This window comes from Poecilia formosa, unplaced genomic scaffold, assembly GCF_000485575.1.
Source record: "Poecilia formosa unplaced genomic scaffold, Poecilia_formosa-5.1.2 Scaffold2295, whole genome shotgun sequence".
Lineage (NCBI taxonomy): Eukaryota > Metazoa > Chordata > Actinopteri > Cyprinodontiformes > Poeciliidae > Poecilia > Poecilia formosa.
In genome coordinates, this window is record NW_006802234.1 from 1 (window position 1) to 15463 (window position 15463).

General features: G+C 40.5%; 2 protein-coding genes across 4 annotated transcripts; both read right to left on the minus strand.

Annotated features, from left to right (window-relative positions):
• Positions 1-122: 122 nt before the first annotated feature.
• slc25a3b (solute carrier family 25 member 3b) lies at positions 123-5494 on the minus strand. Of its 3 annotated transcripts, none has more exons than XM_007544906.2 (5): positions 5386-5494; positions 4823-4979; positions 2098-2222; positions 1535-1714; positions 123-336 (listed from the first exon to the last, which is right to left on the minus strand). In XM_007544906.2, the coding sequence occupies exons 2-5, from the start codon at positions 4962-4964 to the stop codon at positions 151-153; spliced, it is 633 nt and encodes a 210-aa protein (XP_007544968.1). In that variant the 5' UTR covers positions 4965-4979; positions 5386-5494; the 3' UTR covers positions 123-150. The 3 variants fall into 3 exon arrangements, with proteins under 3 accessions (XP_007544968.1, XP_016523242.1, XP_007544971.1); XM_016667756.1 differs by lacking the exons at positions 2098-2222; positions 5386-5494 and adding exons at positions 4279-4403; positions 5116-5140; XM_007544909.2 differs by lacking the exon at positions 2098-2222 and adding an exon at positions 4279-4403 and having other exon boundaries at positions 124-336.
• A 1806-nt stretch (positions 5495-7300) lies between these two features.
• On the minus strand, positions 7301-12472 carry LOC103133137 (uncharacterized; the record flags this gene model as incomplete). The annotated part of the gene is made up of 3 exons (XM_007544910.2): positions 7301-8311; positions 10002-10096; positions 12326-12472. Coding segments are annotated over 3 exons (633 nt in total), but the record flags the coding sequence as incomplete, so codon positions are not given.
• Positions 12473-15463: the final 2991 nt, after the last annotated feature.

Genomic DNA, 15463 nt, shown 5'->3' on the forward strand with positions numbered 1-15463 from the left:
TGACTCAAGCACCTCCAACTGTACAGCCAGGAAGCTGCTGAGGAGCTCTGCTCACAGAGCAGCGCCCTCCAGAGGTGGATCTAAGGAGCGTGCTGTGACCACATATTCCAACTGAAGAAGAAGTGTTCTCACCAAAGAAGAGGTGTGTACTTACGCCCAGAGTCCTTCCTCTGCAAACATCTTGGGGACGCCCTGTCTGAGGGTGTTGGCGTAGCCGGGCTGAGTCTGGATTCGAACCTTCACAGCCTCCATGGGAGCCAGAGCAATGTCAGCGAAGAACTCTGCACTAGCTGAAGCAGCCAGGTACAGCGATGTCCTCCACAGGTAGGTATTTTCCTGGTTGGTGAGACCACAAGATGACAATATAATCAACTTCAGCTGTCAGCTGCATGTTTAAAGCTAAGGACCAGTAAAATGTTTGTTGATCCCCATAATTAAGATTGGAGAGGTTATCCCAGATTCAGGGATAACCTGTGGAGAGAGTCAACCATCAACCCTTTTTCACATTAAATGAAATCAAGGTGTGTATATCTGCACTACATGCAGGGTGTTTGGATAAATGCATCAACAAGTGATTGGCTGAGCTTGCTTTTTTAACAGTGGCCACCGTACTTATTTCAGTAATTGAGTAATCAATTATTCTGTTGATTAATAGAGTAACCTAATAAAAAAAAACTTTGTAAAGTAAAATACCGGTAAATACTGCCATAACAGAAGTATTAATACTGGCCCAAATTTTCATCTTTGCATTCCTTACAATTACTTTACTGTAGCTTAGGAAATAATTAAACAGCATGCTGACAAAGACACTGACAAAAAAACAAAACAAAACTCCAGTTTTTAGTTTGTGTTCATCTTCAGTCAATTTAATAGACTCACTTTGTTTTGTTCACATGGATAGCTTTTGTATCCAGGTGAACAAGAGATCTTTGTCACCTTCGTCAAACACAGAAACACCTGCCAGCTACGTAAACGCCACGGTGCGCTCCGTCACCCAGTTATTATGACCAGGGTGGTAGGAAAATTATTTTCTGGTTCATTTACAAAACTACACTGAAGCTAAGCATCAGCTACGGTGCTGGAGCGCAGCCCCCTGCCTTCTGTCTGACTGCATGTGCCTTAGCGGTTTGCCTCCGCTCCACCTGTATTCATACAGCCGCCGTTCTCTCCAAACCAGCTGTTCAGTAGACAGTCCACTTAAGGATGGCCCAAAAAATGTCAAGAACCTGGACCAGGGAAAAGATGACGCTTGGTCACAATATGTTATGCTATTAGCACTTAGCATTCATCAAAAACTTATTGGCAGAAGTGTGAACGTTGACAAAAAATACAATTATCCAGCCAAATCACAGGGCATTAAATAGTAAAACAAGCTAGTGAAGGTTTGAGGCAGATAATTTGCCTCAAGGATTTAATAGAGGTATTCGAATCATTCAATGAATTGTCACAGCCATAGTATCTGGGAAGGAGACGTGAGAGGTTGGGTGAAGGGAGCAGATGTCAGAACTGTGAGCCCCATCCGCGCTGAACTCACCTCCCCCAACGTGTCACTGTAGAAAATCTTGAAGACCTCATAGAAGCCAAACTTGCACAGTCCCTGCATGGAGTAGCCAATGAAAGTAGGGGCCCAGCCCTTTGCTAGACCTCTCACACCATCCTCCCTGATAGTCACTGCAAAACCATTGCCGATGCTCTTGTATTTATCTGGATTCACCTAAGGAGAAAAAGAGATACAGTGATCACCAAGGCAAAATAGGAAGAAAACGTTCGGAAATCATTATGAAGTACTTCTAGTTTGGAACCTGCTGTCACAGGCAAGTGTTGCCGTGAAGTCCCACATGCCTTGAGCTCTCCCACCATGTCTTACTGAGACAAATTTGTTTGTCAAGGATGAAAACTGCCAATCATGGTTACAACATTGATAAAATCAGTGCAATTTAATCCTAAATTCACTGTCAGCTTTTATATAAATCTGACTTACATTCTGAAGTGAGTGGGGTCTCTTACATCTCAAAGTTTTGCAGAATCTGCTTACATTACTGAACACTTGGGGAAGTCGTTCATTTCCCAATGGTTAGCTTTTGTTCCCATACACACCTGCATACGGCACTTGACAAGGTCGAGGGGCACCACTGCGGTGTGTGTGATGCCGCAGCTCAGGATACCACCAAAGCCGCACAGGGCATAGTATTTGGAGGAGCCAAACTCGCAGCTGACATCCTCTGTGGTACAAAGGAGGGACACGACACACATGCAGCATGCCAGGTCACATGCAATACAGGAAAAATAATCACAAAATATACAGGGTTATGATGGAAGAGTCACAGCAGCTGGGAAACTGCTGCTGTGAAACCAGCAGGAGACCTTTCCTAATCATTGCTTCCATCAATGTATGAGCTCAGTGCTAGGACTCTTCCAGCATAAACTCTGCCACCAACATGCAAATGTGTATTAGGATCACTCAAAAGAACATAAAAAAAACAAACAAAACATAATCATCACTTTACAGAATCAACCACCATGGAGATTCAACTTTATTGTTCTTTAAATCAATTCAGTCTTTGTTTGCCAACTTAAAATGTAGCCGTTGTTTTCTTCTCAGACAAACTGAACAGGTCCTTCAAAAGAGCAGTGTGTACAGTTTTAGTTCATTCCGAACTAAAAACTGCTTTATTAAAATGTTTTATGTAGATTTAGCTGTATCACCAAGTTAGAATATTAGCTAAACTGTCATTTCAGTTAATCATTTACATGAAGTCCACACAGTAATAAAAACTAAAAATGCATTTCTGTTCATTTGGCCTTCTCAACCTTAGGGAAGGTTATCCAGAAGACCAGCCATTTAGAATGAGACATTAAAGCCTCTAATTAGAAAATTAAGGTGAAGACAAGCAGAGCAATGTGTGCAATTAAATCAAATTTTGCTCTGTATTCAGCAAGTCATAAAACACATTTGAACAGTCAAATATCTCCACTAACAACTTTGGAAAGCAAAAATGCCTAGACTGTTCGCTTGAATAGATTTTTGGATGTTGAAGTTACGACACAGAGGCGTACTGTCCCAATTGTCAAATTTTTGCACGCTTAGAACCTGCGCACTTGAACCCTTCTGTGCATGTCGAGTGAGTCCACACTTAATAGAGGGGCATAGGGTGCAGTTCAAGTACTGGGACCAGACCAAAGAGCCACACCAGTCCATGTCACAGCCCTTTTTTGTCCAGAGAATTTCTTGCAAACACTGGGTAAATCACCTATCAGCAAATCACAGTAGTGCAATTCACAGCACTAAAAACTGTAGGATTTAGGAAACTTTAACACAATCACTAATTATTCCCTATGAATCTTTAGTCATCCATAACAGATACATTACCTCGTCATATTTTCTGTCAACATTTTTTTAACTCAAAAACACAGCAGACTGCTGGTGGACTGCCCTACCCCAGACTTGGGTTTTCTGTGGGAAACTTTGCAGCAAGAAGGTCTTGAATCTCAGCCTAGGCTCTTTTTGCATCACGTTTCCATGTTTTCCCTTTTATTCTTGAGTTCTTTCTCTCATCAATTTTAAGCAGTTCTCTCTAAATTGCATGCTTGGGCATGAACATGTGCATGCATTATTGTGTGTCCTGGGTCTCAGTGTTGGCCTGAGATGGACTGGAGATGTGTCCAGGATACACCCTGCATCTTACCAGGCACAAGCCTCTCACCACAAGCATAAAAAACAAGAGACAAAGTTTGGAGTTTCAACATCAAGTGAGAATCACTAAAGAATAAGTAAATATGCCAGTGTGGGGAATATGTTTAAATAATTGAATTTAACTGTTTAATGATATTGCAGTTCACCGAGAAAAAACAACAACAAAAAACACCTGCATGGCATGCAGTTAAAAGTCTCAATCTGGCCTCTCTTTTCACCAGAAAGAAATCCAGTGTGCTGTCCCATACCAACTTTTACCTATCCATGTGAAAATTGTATGTTTGTTTTTATTCCTTACATATGTAATTACCTCCACTTTCAAAACATACTTGCCAGTGACAAACTGTGGAAATTCCTACACTTTCTAAACGGGTCGGCTCCACTGACCCCTGCAGTGGAACACGGGGTTTTATGGAATCATGCAGTGATATTGTCACATCAACAAAATGTGATCGGAATTAAAACAAAAACAACCTCCACCATGCAGATTAATGCTTATTAACAGAAAGGAGGAGGACTGGCGGGGATGAAGTTACATTCAAAAGAAAAAAGAAAAAAAAATAGATCGAGCTACTGCAACAGACCTGCATTCTGCATTTGACCAGGTCGAGGGGAACAACAGCTGTGTGTGTGGTGCCACAGCTCAGAATCCCACCAAAACCACACAGGATAAAATACTTCTGAGAGCCGAACTCACAACTGTCTCCCTCTGAAGAAACAAAGGTGAGGTATTAAAAATTGAGCACTTCTGCTCAGAAAGGGGAAACAAAGTAGAATTCAATACACCTGATTACGTGTTTGGGACATGAGGTCAACATGCTGTACATGTACCCTTGTCATCTGCTACAGTACTTGAAACTACGAGTAAATACGAGTAATTTGCAGCCCCTACAGTCATTTGTCCTTCGTTGTCCTCGGCATGCAGCCGGCCACAGAAGAGGCCCGATAGCAAATTGCTCCAACAATTAAACATTTAATTATTTTAAGGCTAGTAAAACAGAAGTTGGGCATTAGATAATCAGTAAATAAAGAGACCACTATTAGACTACATAATAAACTACGTCTTGTCAGGGCAAATCTATAGCTAGCGTGGCTACAGTTAGCTCTGCTGCTAACGACCCGGTTTACCGTCTGCTGTTGCAGCTGCTGCCAGTCTGCGAGGCCGTTGTCCATTGAGGCTCTGTTGGGGTTCTTCCACTTTCTGGAGGCTGAACAGAGGGGCGCTGAACGGGTTGGCTCTTGCCAGCTGCGTCAGAGAAGTCGGGTACATGGTGGCGGAGCTACGCTACAGAGATCAAAATGCAAACCATTAGCTTATGCTAACTAGTAATGAAATCCTTCACTGACAACCAAAAGCAAGTGATACAAAGTCATTGAGACATGAAATATACATCGTACTTAACAATGCAGCGTATACGTACTTGGATGTTGTCTTAAATGGATATAACGTCGGTTTGTCTGCAAATTTATACCGGCCTGTCTTTTCCTCATTCAGGCCAAGACTAAAATACTGTAAAGGATAGGCTAAGCTAACTCAATGGGGCTGACCAAGGTTATAGTCACCTTTTAAGTCCCCCTCTTCTCACACATACACACACATAATTCGAATACACTAAACACAGTTATTATTCTTCCCGTAATAAGTACTGATGTTCTATTTAATATAAAGGATTTATAACAAATAAACTTACTTTCAGTGTCTCAAGATGGCGCCTCCGCTTTTCCGCAGCCGGCTGCTCGGAGAGACTTGATGACCTCGCGGTAAATCAATTTGTCCTTTCATGACGTCATCAACCCTCCGGGCGTGATCGCTCTCTTCTTTGTCCAATAGGACAACGGTACATATATGTCGCTTATAATATTTGGACAAATCACAGAACAGCGCTGACAGAATTAGGGCGGTTCTTCTGGCGACCTCAGAATGACTTTCAAACGGATTGGCTTTGCACTTTGGCTTATGTCCCCACAAAGTTAGTCTCTTATCATCCAGGATGTTCAAAATGCAAAATGCAAAATAAAATAAAATAAAATAAAATAAAAGTCATAAAAATTGGGGGTGTCTTGAATCTTTATCGGTTGTTCTAAAAAAAAAAGTTACACACGCACACACACACAAAAGCACATTCATACATATGTATATCACATGCGTAAAATGGTTGGGGTCACACTGCCACCCACTGGGGATCTGGCAAAACAACGCTACCTGTCGAGGGCAACAAGAATCGCTAAGGTCCCCTCTGTCATGGATTGTTCTCTCTCCTATTGGTGGGCTGAGGTGTGTTTTCTTAGGTGTCTGCACAGGAAGTGCCCTTTTGACAGGGAAGCTGATGTGCAGCGACCAGGTGAGAGTGTCTGCTATGTGGACCATGAGGAACATTGGGTGCGTGACAATCTCTACACCAGTATTCTGGATGTTGAACAGGGTTTTCCACATGCCGTTTCCTACTGAAGTCTATCACCAGTTCTTTGGTTTTTCCCACATTCCAAAGCAAGTTGCTGTTGCACCATTATACAAAAAGTTTGACCTCCTCTGAAGTGATGGGGGAAGGATGGCGGTGATGTGACCTTTGACCAGCATTTCAGGATTTTTCTGCATTTCAAGGGTTATGGTTGATTATGTATACAAGTCGGGGGTGGGCAATCCTGGTCCTGGAGGGCTGGTGTCCTGCAACTCTTAGACGTCTCCCTGGTCCAACACACTTGAATCCAACAGCTGAATCACCTCCTAAATGCAGTCAAATTCTCCAGAGTCCTGCTAATGACCTCATTTGACTCGGGTGTGTTGAAGTAGAGACGCATCTAAAAGTTGCAGGAGTCCTGGAGTTGCCCACCACTGGTATAAGTGCTACTTATACACCATACTGACTCATGTCCCCAAATAGGAGTCAAATATGTTTACAGATCTATGCCCATTTCCTAAAGAACTTGTAATATTAATGCCATGTTGTTATCTTTAAGTTTGTGTACAAAGATCTTTGAATATATGGTAATGCAAGATAGTTTTGAACGACATAGTACCCATCGTCTGCCAACAAAATTGTGTGTTAACAGCAGTGAAGAAACTTTTAATGGTATGTTATGACGTAGACCAAAAAAATGCACATGAATCAACATCAATTTCAAAACATTGATTCAACACAATTATGCATCCAGATCCACATTCAGATGATGGTTGAATCAACGTTAACATAATGTCAGTTATGGTTGAAACCTCAACATTGATTCAACATGCAAGTCACTGACCACTTTCAGTATTGTTTTAATGTCAGGCTTCAATATGGATCTAATGTTTCTGCCCAACTTTGTTTCAATGTTGATTCACTCGGTTTCCTATCTGGGTTGTTTTTGTTCTAATTGACCTTTGCAAACTTGTTGAGAGGTTGAATTCTATTTTAGGTCGAGTATCTCTTCTTGTTTAATCCATTGTAAAATGTTCTTATGGTGCATTCATACCCTTCCTTGTCTAGCCTTGTGGCCTTTGTGGATGTTGTTACTAAAAACAGAAAGCTGGTGTCTATAGTAGTAACAATTCAAGAGAAAGCACAAAACAAATCCAAAACAAAGTGATAAACGCAATCATTTTCAACAGGAGGATCAAAAATGGCATAATGAGGAAACTGAAACACTAAAGTTTATTTAGAGAGAAATATGGCTACATAAGAATGAAATAAAGGAATTCAATTATGTTTTACAAGAAGCCTAAAGAAAATATATCAAGAATTGAAGTTTTAAAAGCCTCTGGATTTTGTTTACAAGCCATCCTCTCAACAAAGATCGTCCAAGTACAAAAAACTAAGCTTTACCTTTAAGCCTGATAAGGCTAATAGATGGGAAACACACATTTCATTACGAAAATAACACTAAACTGATGATGTTATGATTTAAAAAAAACATCTTAAGAAGAAAGTTCTTCTTGTTTATTTTTCTAAAAATGATCAGTGAGTAATTCTAGTACAAGTCCAGGGTCAAGAATGGACCAACACAGCAAGAGAAGCGTCAGTCCTTTCACAGCTGCTCAAAGTGATCATTTGGGGCAAACATCACCACATTACTTCTTAGACCTTTACTTGAGGCTGATTAGGGAAGAAAGACACTTTCTTAAAAATAGAATCTGACATCAGGTAATCTTGAGGTAAGAAAAATTGGCTACACTGTAGATTCACACCTTAAAAATGAAGTAGAGGCATTGACAGTGACCAGACCCTTCCAAACTATTTATGCACTCTTTATGCTGTTCCACTTGCAAATGATTTGGAGTCTGACGCTTGAAATGGGCTGACAGAGTTTGTCTCCATGGCCAGGTAAACAAAAATCACAAATGTGGCCAAAATAGCGAACAGGGCCAGCTTTTTCCACAAAGACATGCTGCACCGCACTGCTCTGGTTGGACCTGCAGATGGAGCTGTAACAGAAAGCTTGGAGGAGGAGGAGCTAGAAGATGTGAAGGAGGTGGAGGGATTCAAACTGGACATTCTGTTGACTGCATGGCTCCCTGTGTAGGAGTAGCTGCTGGTCTTTGTGGTTTTTGGAGACGGACAGGAATTCTCATCACTCCATAAGTCACTGGAGATTAGCGGGCGCCCAGCTGCTCCTCGGATGGGCTTTCGGCAGCTAGCGCTGTGAAAAAGAGTTCAGAATCAAGTTTCTCATAAACAACATGAATCAGGTCTAATAGAATTTTGCTTAGAGCTACACTACAACTCTCACCACTTACAGGTGCAACTTAAGATTACACCTTTATCAAGAAGAATTAGATCAGCTGACATCTGATAACAAAATAATCATACTAGTAAAATGAAAATCAATAAAATATTAACCTCTGACTGCTTTGCTGTTATTGGTTCAAAGTCCCAAAACTAAAATAAATGTGTAAAGGAAAGTGGGTCTATGTGCCTCACTTTAGCACATTTGTAGCAGAGCAGAGAAGCAAAGATGAAGACCTGAGCGAACAGCTTTTCTTTCACTAAACTGTTGTGCTGATGTTTCTTAGCTCAGAGGGGCCATGACAGGATGCTTAGACAGAAATGGCTCCAAACCTCAGACATGCAGCTTTCAGTTCATAACCAAGTCAAGTCGCTTATTTGTACATTTCAGCAACAGGCCAATTCAAAGTGCTCAACACAGTCAGTGTATCCAGGTAAACTAATATCCCATTGAAAAATGAATATATTTCATCGACAATAATGAAATCATAAACCTCATACAGATATTCAATCATCAATCAAACCACACAGACACACATAAGGTCCATCATAAACAAAAAGACAGAATAATAACAAAAAGACAAATACAATTTTCATCCACTGCCATATAAACTAAAGCGCCAGCGATTCCACAAACTAGAGAAGAACCTCACTGAGCTTTGAACAGGATTGGTCAAAGTCTGAATGACGCCGTTTACAGATCAGGTTAACCTATACTGTACATAAGATTTCCAAACGTAGCAGAACAGGTTGGTACACTATCATTTACAATCATCTGACTGGCACTACTCCATCGCTGCACCTTCAGCAGCATCCTCATGCCATCATTGTAAGAGACCTGAAGATTATGCGTGCTGCTTTTTCTGTATTGCCGCCACAGCTGGCCAGTAAACATCGGAATAAAATATGCTTTAAAGAGTGAAGTTTTGTCATGGAGGGAGCATATAGAGAACTTTCAAAGAAGCATATTAGCTTGTGCATATTGCATACAACTCTGCCTGTAAATGTATCCATCAGCAGACAGGTCATCGGTGATACAATGTCACAAATATTTCACCTCATCACTGACTTGCAGGATGCTGCCAGAGTGAAGTCAAGGAAAGATAATCTAGCTTCTACCCATGCATAATGCTGCATTATGGATACACTGTGGTGGAAGATATTGGAAATGGGAGAATCAAAAGGGAAGGTCTTCTGCCCTATCATGATGATTGACTAGTTGGTCAACTTAGACTCCCTAGTGCATTGCTGTTGGTGAGACACATAGATCCATTACATCCCAGTACTCTTTTCTTCGTAGTTGCTATTTTTGATTCTTAAATAACACTGATATGGTGTATGTAAGTGAGTTAGCTTAATATTACTTGGCGTTGACTATTTATGGTTGAATGTGTCCATGTAGAGGGCAGAACTTCAGGCTGGGCCTGGTGTGTAAACATGGAGGTGTAGCTGTGATCTATACATGGGGAATTGCTGTCTGGGGTGCGTGCACACAGTTTTATAAGTCTGGAGTTATTTGGGTGTTGGCCATTTTCAGTTTTTGAAAGTATAGACACAAAGCATAGATAATATGAAATGTTTTAGAAAAGGAGACCTCTGGTTACCTGATTCCTGTTGGACTGTTTATATCAGGAAAAAGCTCCTTCAGAACATCTTTCTCCACTTTTAGCATCTGATCACTGGCAGTGATTTTCTCAACCTGCACAGAGAGAGCAAAATTAATTTGAACAGTGAATGTCAGCAGGTTTTATGACTGTCACATCTGGCCCTACAGTCACATTGGCACACAGCAGAGTTCCAACAATACACAAATATCATGGTTTGGTACATGTCCCTGCTTTAAAGTCATGGCTTGATAAACTTTATATATCCTGTAATCAAGAAAAAAAAATAAAAAAAGTATTAATTTAGTTTTACTTTGACATGAATAAAATAATGTTTTTTTTAATTTATGAAATCCATTTCCTTTTGCATCTCAAACTCCCAGTTGGTTGTAGCAGATGGCTGTTTGTACTGTGCCAGATTCTGGTTCTGCCGGAGGTTTCTTCATTTTAAAGAGCCGCTTGTCCTCTCCACTGTCGCTACATGCATTTTTGGTTTGAGGGATTGTTGTAAAGTCAACAACACAATGCAAGTGATTGTCACTACAATTCATGGTTCCATTTTCCACATAATGTAACCGGTAGTGCTTATGATTAAAAAAATAATAATTATGTGATTGGTATCAATGATCAGCCCTCATTGGTGATCGGAATCGGAAGGAAAAAACCTGATCGACACATCTCTAATCATTACTATAAGGGAATAAATCAGAGAAAACTCCTGCTGACTGGAGGCAGACCCGTTGCTTGCCTGCTGTCAGGAGTTTCTGTGTTTGATGGCTTATTGAAGGTTTTAGTGACATAAATCTAAAACTAGACAGAGGATCTCAAAGGTCTCCACACCCTGTGGAAAGCATGCTATGGAAACCATCCTTGATTATGTCAAAGCATTTTTCCACAACTGTGACATGCATTACATGTCAGTTGTAATGCATGTCACAGTTGACATGACTGACTGCTCTTGTAAAAAATATACTAAATATATACAATTGTAGAATACTTGCGCATATTTGAAGCCAGACTAATCATCAATATGCTTCAAGTTAGCTAAAGATTATTTGACTGGAAGAATGTTATTTTGGAACCACTAATTTTGTATGTAATGTATTTTAATTGTAATTAAATTGTAGAAAATCACAATTCGAAGTGTACCAAGTGTACCATCAGGTGCTTTTTTGGAACAACTAGAGGTATACTTTGTGCACTTTAAGTATGCAGCTTTTTATGCAATATAAACACGTTTAATGGTTGTTCAAATTTCATAATATCTACGACTTACATGCGAGCCTCTGTGTGAACTGCAAACAAGGTAAAAGTGTATGGGGAATTTTTTCTGCCATAAGTCGAGAGCACACATCTTCAGTCTGAAAACAGGACTTCACGTCTTTGTTCTCTAAACTTGTAATGCTTGTACTCAAAACTTTTGCTCTCTTTCAAATATTCATTGCTGGTGTGCTGTGGTGGTGCAGGGGTTAAGCACAACCCACATATGGAGGCCGTAGTCCTCGACGCAGCTGTCGCAGGTTCAATTCCTGGCCTTGGCGACCTTTGCTGCATGTCTTCCCCCTTCTCTCATTACCCACTTTCCTGTCAATTAACTCTCAAATAAAGGCCCCTAGAGCCAAAAAAAAATAATCTTTAAAACAAATATATATATTCATTGCTTTCTCAAACCTTTTCCTTGCGCTCAAAACTTGTCTCTGTTCAGTCAAATTTCCGCTTGCAAACGTCTCTGCTCGCTTGCAAATCATTTTCTGCTCACAACGAAAGCAAAAAAGTACCACCACCTGGCAATTCTTAGAAGAGGCTACAATAACATCACATGTAGCGAGTGTGCCAAGTACACATGGATGGTAATGATGGAGAATATTTGGCAATTTTATAGCTGTTAATTTCCTACTCATTATGGTCCACCATGGTTATTGTTTTCCTTCCCACTTGCGTGCATCAGGACTAAGAATCGTGACGTTTGTCGAGTACGAATGACGTTCAGGTCGGAATGAAACCTGGCCGTAGAGACACAGGTCACATTTGAAAAGATCAGAAATGTATCAGATTTAGGAACACATTTTCAAGTGGCCATTTGTCAAAGTTGTGTCTGTATTTTCATGCAAGACCGTCATAAAAAGATCAGATACAGGTTGAATAAAAGCAAACAAACAAATTGTTTCATTCTGATTTGGGTCACTTCAGGCTGCAGTGTGAATGTAGCCCAAGACACCACTCAACAGCACTGCAGAAAGTAGGACTATTGAGTAATCTCAGGTCTTCCCTGGTACAGCAGCTGTTCGGTTTAGTAGAGTCAGATTTCTTAACTATTTTCTTACCGCCTGGTTCTGGCTGCTGCTGCTGCTGTTGTTATGACTGCTAGCTGGGGACTTCCCTCTGTTCCTCACTTGAGTCTCCACCACTGGAACTAGTTCAGGTTCAATCACAGGTTCTGGTACTGCCACCGCTACTGCAATACACAATAAAGTCCATTACAACTGTCCCACAACAGCCAGCACACACATGTCTCTCCATTAAGACAGACAAAAGATTTAGGTCTGTGTCAGTCTTCCACAGGCCCAATTTGATTTGATTTATATTATTTGACTTCTAAAGGCAGACTCAGTCTGACAGTACAGAAACACTAGACATGACTCGGGGTATAACAACAAACCCAATTGTCACTGTTACTGTGATTGTTTTGTTCTTTTGATTCTGAAGTGTGGCTCCAACTAGGAACATCCCAATTGGGTTTTTTGTCTCTTCAGTCTGAATCCTTTGATTCTGAGTATCGGGCGGTACAGAGTCCTGAGCCGATAATTCAAAATTACCTTTAGAAAAATAGGAAGCATGAAGAAAGAGATACAGTAGGTCCTTTATTTTTTGTTTTATTCTTTGCATACTCTTGAAATACGAACCCATGTGTCCCTACCTCCCACTTCCAACAGTACTATTGATGGATACCGTTACGTTCCCATTTGTATTGAGAATAAATATTCATATACATCCGATCCCTGATCGGGATATAATGCCCGATTCCAATCAAGTCTGAAACTACTTGATCAGGCCAGATTTCCGGTCACATAGTCGGATCGAGACATCCTTAGATTCAACAAATAAATACGATTTTGTACCTGCATAGAGATCTTCATTCTGAAAAGGGAAACCACTAGAAGAATGGAGGACCAAACCGACATAATAATAGAATAAATAAAATAAATATATAGATAAAAGAATAAATGTATAAATAAAAGAATAAATATATATTTTGATAATAAAAACAAATATATTTTTGGAGGACCAAAAGTGACATAAGAAATAAAATAATAAATATAAAAGGAATAAATCAAAGCATAGATATATATTTAGTTTTTCATTTTCCTTACACATGAGTTTCCATCAAGTAATGTATATATTTTCCTTTTCATTTCCCCCAAACATGCGTTTTTGTCAAGAAAAATAGATATTTTGTCTAGTCTTTTTTTTTTGCTTCTCCCTTTTCTGCTTGCTGTATTTCTGCTTGGTCTTTTTCCGTTGACACTCCTGTCAAGTCATATTCAATATTTTAAATAATTTTAATGTTAAATAATCTAATGTTTTCGTCAATAGCTTCCATATTATGTGCCACATTGACTAGAAATCAGTGTGTAACCAATCGCGATCGACCGGTGGATTGTGGAAGGTTTTGAGTCGATGGCAAACTGCAATACACTGGGGGAAACCCTATATATACATATGCTTTTGTCGTAGTACACCTTAAAATAGGGTAGTCTGCTTCATGTAAAAGCATGAATTACCACTTTTTTGTATCAGTTGGCCACAAAGCAAGGCATTTATTAACATTTGTTTGACAGGAGTGTTCAGTACGGAAAAATTTGTTGACAGTCCCTAAGTGAATCTCCGATCGCTCAGGAGGGAGCTGGAGAACGGCTGGCCGAAATTGGCATTCATAAATCGGATCAATCTTGAGCTAAACGCCGCTTGCTCGGCAGACATTGGAATATCCAACTCACAACTAACGTCACTGCAGTTGGTAACACATTAAAACCACCGGGATAAAGTTTGTTTTAGTCTGTGGCCTGTGAAAAATGGACCGACCGAGCTGAACGCCCAATAACGTCTGACGCAGTGACGTTGGTTCCAAAGCTCTATTGGCCAATAGTAGAGGAGCTGGACATAGAAGGCAGCTCTCCTCATTAACATATCGATGCAGCAGAAATGCAGCAAACGGAAAAAGACCAAGCAGAAATACAGCAAGCAGAAAAGGGAGAAGCTAAAAAAAGACTAAGCAAAATATCTATTTTTCTTGACAAAAACGCATGTTTAGGGGAAATGAAAAAGAAAATACACTCCTGATCAAAATCTTAAGACCAGTCAAAAAATTGTAAGAATTTGCATTTTGCACTATTGGATCTTAAGAAGGTTCTAAGTAGAGCTTCACAATGTTAAAAGAAGAAATCAGTGCAAGAGACAAGAGCTTTTGAGCAGGGAATTTTCTGAAAACTGCATTTACACTCAAACATGATTTTTTCAGCTGATCAAAAGTTTAAGACCAAAGTCTTTAAAAGCCAAAAGCTGTGCAAAAATCTGGATTCCATGTCATTTTCTGTAGAGTCTTTACACTGTCAAGACCTGATGGCAAAAGCAAAAAAGCTCACTGACTTTGAATGTGGTAGGATTGTTGAGCTGCATAAGCAAGGCCTCTCACAACGTGCCATCGCTGCTGAGGTTGGACGCAGTAAAACAGACATTTTGCATTTTTTAAATGATCCTGAGGGTTATGGAACAAAAAAGTCAAGTGGTAGACCCAAAGATATTTCACCAGCTCTCAGCCGCAGGATCCGACTGGCTGTCTGTCAAGACACGGGACGATCCTCTACCCAAATTAATTCCATTACTGGTGCTGACTGCAGCCCAATAACCATCAGACGGCATCTGCGAGAGAAGGGCTTCAGAAACAAAAAACGTCTTCAAAGGCCACGTCTTCTTCAATGCCACAAAATTGCCCGTTTGGACTTTGCAAGGGTGCACCAAACATGGGACTTTGAAAGGTGGAAGAAAGTTGTCTTCTCTGATGAAAAAAATGTAACCTTGATGGTCCTGATGGCTTCCAACGTTGCTGGCATGACAAAGAGATCCCACCTGAGATGTTTTCTACACAGCACAGTGGTGGGGCCGCCATCATGATTTGAGTTTTCCTTCAATGGAACAATGGAGCTTCGGGTTGTGCAGGGGCGTCAAACAGCAGCTGGCTGTGTGGAGATGTTGCAGTGGGCATCCCTCATGACTGAGGGCCCTCGTCTGTGTGGTAATGATTGGGTTTTTCAACAGGACAATGCTGCAGTTCACAATGCCCGCCTGACAAAGGAGTTCTTCCAAGAAAATAACATCACTCTTTTGGACCATCCTGCATGTTCCCCTGATCTAAACCCAATTGAGAACATTTGGGGATGGATGGCAAGGGAAGTTTACAAAAA